Source organism: Canis lupus, chromosome 18 (genome assembly GCF_003254725.2).
Source record: "Canis lupus dingo isolate Sandy chromosome 18, ASM325472v2, whole genome shotgun sequence".
Classification (NCBI taxonomy): Eukaryota; Metazoa; Chordata; class Mammalia; order Carnivora; family Canidae; genus Canis; species Canis lupus.
In genome coordinates this window covers 52,992,189-52,996,706 of record NC_064260.1, presented here as the reverse complement: position 1 = coordinate 52,996,706, position 4,518 = coordinate 52,992,189, and the positions used below count along the sequence as shown (strand labels likewise).

The 4,518-nt window shown below is 51.5% G+C and overlaps 1 protein-coding gene across 1 annotated transcript; it reads left to right on the top strand.

The window, feature by feature from the left end:
• The first annotated feature begins 2,370 nt into the window (after nt 1-2,370).
• On the top strand, nt 2,371-4,045 carry LOC112659430 (cytochrome c oxidase subunit 8A, mitochondrial). Its single transcript, XM_025446218.3, has 2 exons — nt 2,371-2,620; nt 3,716-4,045. The coding sequence occupies exons 1-2, from the start codon at nt 2,507-2,509 to the stop codon at nt 3,809-3,811; spliced, it is 210 nt and encodes a 69-aa protein (XP_025302003.1). The 5' UTR covers nt 2,371-2,506; the 3' UTR covers nt 3,812-4,045.
• Nucleotides 4,046-4,518: the final 473 nt, after the last annotated feature.

Here is a 4,518-nt window from a genome sequence, read left to right as displayed (position 1 = left end):
ATGGGAGAGGGAGAAGCAGGCTCACCACGGAGCAGGAATCCCAATGTGGGACTCGATCCCAGAACGCTGGGATCATGACCTGAGATGCTTAACTGACTGAGCCACCCAGGCACCCTTGTTTTTTTATATATATGTAATATGTATTTTTATTTACTTTTTAAAAAGATTTATTCATGAGAGACACAGAGAGAGAGAGAGAGAGAGAGAGAGAGAGAGAGGCAGGCTCTTCGCAGGAGCCTGATGCAGGACTTGATCCAGAATCCTGGGATCTCAACCTGAGCTGAAGTCAGTTACCCAACCGCTGAACCACCCAGGTGTCCCTGTAATATGTATTAAATTAATATTAAATAAATAAATATTTTAATTTTTTTTAAATGTGGTCCTCTTCTGAGGTACTTTTTTTTTTAATTTTTTATTTATTTATGATAGTCACACACAGAGAGAGAGAGAGGCAGAGACACAGGCGGAGGGAGAAGCAGGCTCCATGCATCGGGAGCCTGACGTGGGATTCGATCCCGGGTCTCCAGGATCGTGCCCTGGGCCAAAGGCAGGCGCTAACCTGCTGTGCCACCCAGAGATCCCTATTTTAATATTTATATTATGATATAAAATATATATATTAAGTAAATTCTTTTTTTTTTATATTAAGTAAATTCTACACCCAATGTGGGGCTTAAACTCAAAACCCTGAAATCAAGAGTTGCATGCTCTGCTGACTGAGCCAACCAGGCACCCAAGACGGAGCTGTTCTAAAATGAAATCCCTTGCATTAATTAATTAATTAAGTTTTAAAAAGGACCCCTACCCTCTGCTACAGTCTATGATGCTATTGACCACAATGTCCAAACTGGAACTTCTGGAAATTCTCTCTGCAGTAGCTTGTATGACATTTAAAAGCATGGGTTTGAGAGCAGATAGACTTGCCCTGGAATCCTGGCTAGGCAGCCTTTTTTTTTTTTATGATAGAGAGAGAGAGAGGCAGAGACATAGGCAGAGGGAGAAGCAGGCTCCATGCACCGGGAGCCCGACATGGGATTTGATCCTGGGTCTCCAGGATCACGCCCTGGGCCAAGGGCAGGCGCTAAACCGCTGCGCCACCCAGGGATCCCCTGGCTAGGCAGTCTTGTAGCTGTGTTACCTCCAAATTTCTAGGTTGATTTCCTCGTTTGTAAAAAAAAATTTAAATAATAGCAATCCCCTTGTGATATTGTTGTGAAGATGGAATGAGATTGTTGCAGGTAAGGCCTGGCTCACTGGCTGGCCCCTCACCCCCTTTCTGTTTGAATACTGTTCAGTGTCCTGCAATGACTAAACATTTTCAGAGCGATATGTGGCAGGCTCTTTGAGGACAGTGGTGAAGCAGACACATGCTCTGCCCTCCACTGGGCCCCAGTCTAGGGATGGAGACCAACCTTGTGGGTAGTGCTAGACAGGGGCTGCTGGACACAAAGGTGGCACAAGCTTCCTGATGCAGTGCTACCCTGTCACCTCCTATTGTAGCCCTGGATAGCTTCTTGTTAGATGCTTGTTTATTGTGGAGGCTCCCTCGCAGAATGTCGGTTCTGTGATAAAGGAGTCCTTGTCCACCTTGTCCGGAACAGTCCCTGGCATACAGTAGGGCTAGTAAATATTTGTGGAATAAAGCAAACTACCAGTAAGCCGAGGCCTGGAAGTTGGAGTTGATGTGGTTGAAAGAGGAAGGCGAGGTTAAGAGTTGAAAAGTGTTCAAGGTAGAACGTAAGATACAAAGAAGCAGAAGGCTTGGGGGTTGGGGAGGCTCAGAGGACAGGAAGGAAGGCGCGGAGTAAGCAGAGATGAGGCTGGAGGTGGCTATCCAGGAATTGGGATTTTGCCTAGTAAGCAGTGAGGAGCCCCTGGCGAGTTTTCCAGTAGGTGCACAACTTGATTAGATTTAAAGAGGAAGGGAGCCAGGAAGGAAGGAAGGAAGGGAGGGAGGGAGGGAGGGAGGGAAGGAAGGAAGGATGGATGGATGGATGGATGGATGGATGGATGAGAGGCCGGCGGCCACTGTATGGTGACTGGAGTTGGAGACGGTAATAGTAATGAGAGTGCAACGACGAGGTTACTGTCTGGTGCTCCGGCCAGAAATGACGGAGGTCTAGTGAAGAAGGATTCTGCAGAGATTCAAGACTATGAATGGGGGGAGGAGCCAAGAATGCCTCCTTGTTTCTGGCTTATGTGATTGGTTGTCTCTAGATGTCACTCAAGAAGATAGGCGGTACGGAAGGCGGGGCATCGCTGTAAGACACGTCCCCTCCGTGCCCCCGCCCCTCGGCGGTGGGATGGCGTCGATTGGCTCTTTCGAGGAACGCGCCAAAAACTGACACGGTCGGGAGGGAGGCGTGTCCTTGCGTCATTTCCGGGAGACTTCCGGGTCGCCCTTTCCCGGCCTCCCCCGGCACCGGAACTTCCGGCGGGCGCCGCCATTTTGACTTCCCGACCTTGGGCTGTTGCTGGCGGCGGTCCGCAGTCGTTCTGTGCGGTCATGTCTGTGCTGGTGCCGCAGCTGCTGAGGGGCCTAACAGGCCTCACCCGGCGGCTCCCGGTGCATCGTGCCCAGATCCATTCCAAGCCGCCGCGGGAGCAGCTCGGGACCATGGTGAGGAGTGGGGCGGGAAGGGCATGGGAGGTGCAGCACACAGGGGAGGGGATCCTGCGGCGAGGTCGGGGCTGCCTAATCTGGCTTGCTGGACCTTGGCGGCCCCGAGAGTGCCCTGCATGTCGCGGTCCGCAGCCTGGAGGGCAGCGGTAGTGCTGGTTTGGGCATGTCTGGAGGGCGCGACCGAGAGGGACAGTGCCCGGGTGACAGTCGGGGCTCTCAGTTCCAGGATCTCGGGTCAGATCCAGCCGGTCACATTCCTGTCGCTTATCTGCCGTGCAGTCTCGGGCCCGGAGCTCCCTCTCTAAGCCTGTTTACTTATCGGCTCACTGGGGGGTGCCTAACGCGAATGGTTGTTGCCGCTACGTTGTTGCCGCTGTTCGTTATTAGGGAAGGTGGGTCTCGGTAATTTCCAGAAATGTGAGAGAGTTAACCCTTAATGACTTGCACCTGTTTGGCGCTTTTATGCATTTGCCTCAGCGACAGAATTTCGCCTTGAATGAAAGTCTTCAGAATCCAGGTTAGCGGGTCGCATCTAGGAGAAGAGCCTCAAGAGCGCTGGGATTGAGGAAATGGTAGTGATCCTAATTGCATCTGGCATCTGCCGAGTGCCCGCTCTGTGCAGGTCACTGCCAAGACTGCTGTGCTGATCCCTGTGACCCCGAGAACAAATGGCCATCAGCTCTAGTTTGTGGCTGAGGGAACCGAAATCTAGGAGCACCGTATTTACTTGTCAAAAGTCAAACCTTTGGTGGCAAAGAAGGGCAGGTGCATTTTAGCCTTAACCAGCTTATGCAAGACTCATGGGTCTCAAAAGACGGAACAAGTTCAAATCCTTGTTCTTGTCCCTTTACTTTATCATGTCATCTTGTAGTGGATTTATCTGTGAATCCTAACCCAGGCTGGTCCCGACCCCCATACCTGACCCTTTACCTCAAGGCCTAGAGTGGGCCTTGGATCTGCTGTGTCCCTTCTCTGGAGCCTGAATCCTGACTTCCTGAAAGGGGCTCTCTGCTGCTTGGGAAGACTACTCAGACTATGGGAAGCCTGGGGGAATCCTTATTCTGCGGGTTCCTTCTTTCTTGTGCTCTGTAGGATGTTGCCGTTGGGCTCACCTCCTGCTTCCTGTGTTTCCTCCTGCCATCGGGCTGGGTCCTGTCACACCTGGAGAGCTACAAGAAGCGGGAGTGAAGGGGGCTGTCCTGTCCCTCACCCTGTGACCTGACCACCCCTGGCCTGTCCTGATCATGTCTGCTGCATTCCTGGCCGGCCTTCCATGGATCATGTCCTTCAATTACAGTGACCTCTTCTACAGTCATGACCTCTTGATTTCTCCATGGTGACATCCTGGGACCAAACATATTGGTTTATAAGGCCCCATTCAGTAGGGCCCTCCTTGTCACAATAAAGTCTATTTAAACCTTGCTTCAGAAATTCATCGTGTCTTCGACTTGGGCTCCTGCCTCCATACCTGAGCTGAGGATAGTGTTGGGTGGGGGTGTGGAGAAGAGGGCCTGGCCAGCCGCATGTCACTGCTGGATGACTGTCCCATGGTAGGTCATGCATGCTCAGCTGTTCTTGCTGCCTGAGAGTGGTGCTTCCTTTGCATGCTTTCCTGTGTTTAAATGTTTTCCGGCTTCTTGGGAGAAGAAATCTTGTTGTCATAGGGCAGCCTTTCTTTCTCATCCCATCTGGCTTCCTTGGTTGTGCCAAGTTCAGGGTTGTGCTGTGTCTGTGTGTCTGACTTTCTCACTGGGGCCAGCACTGCAGGTGGAAGCCCTCTCTGGGGCCAGCCTCCCTTTTTTGCTCCTTGGCTGTGGACTCCAGCCATTTCTCAGGAGCTTCTTGTCCTTCCTAGTTGGAGGGTAGGATACTTTATAATATCTTGCCAACCCTGT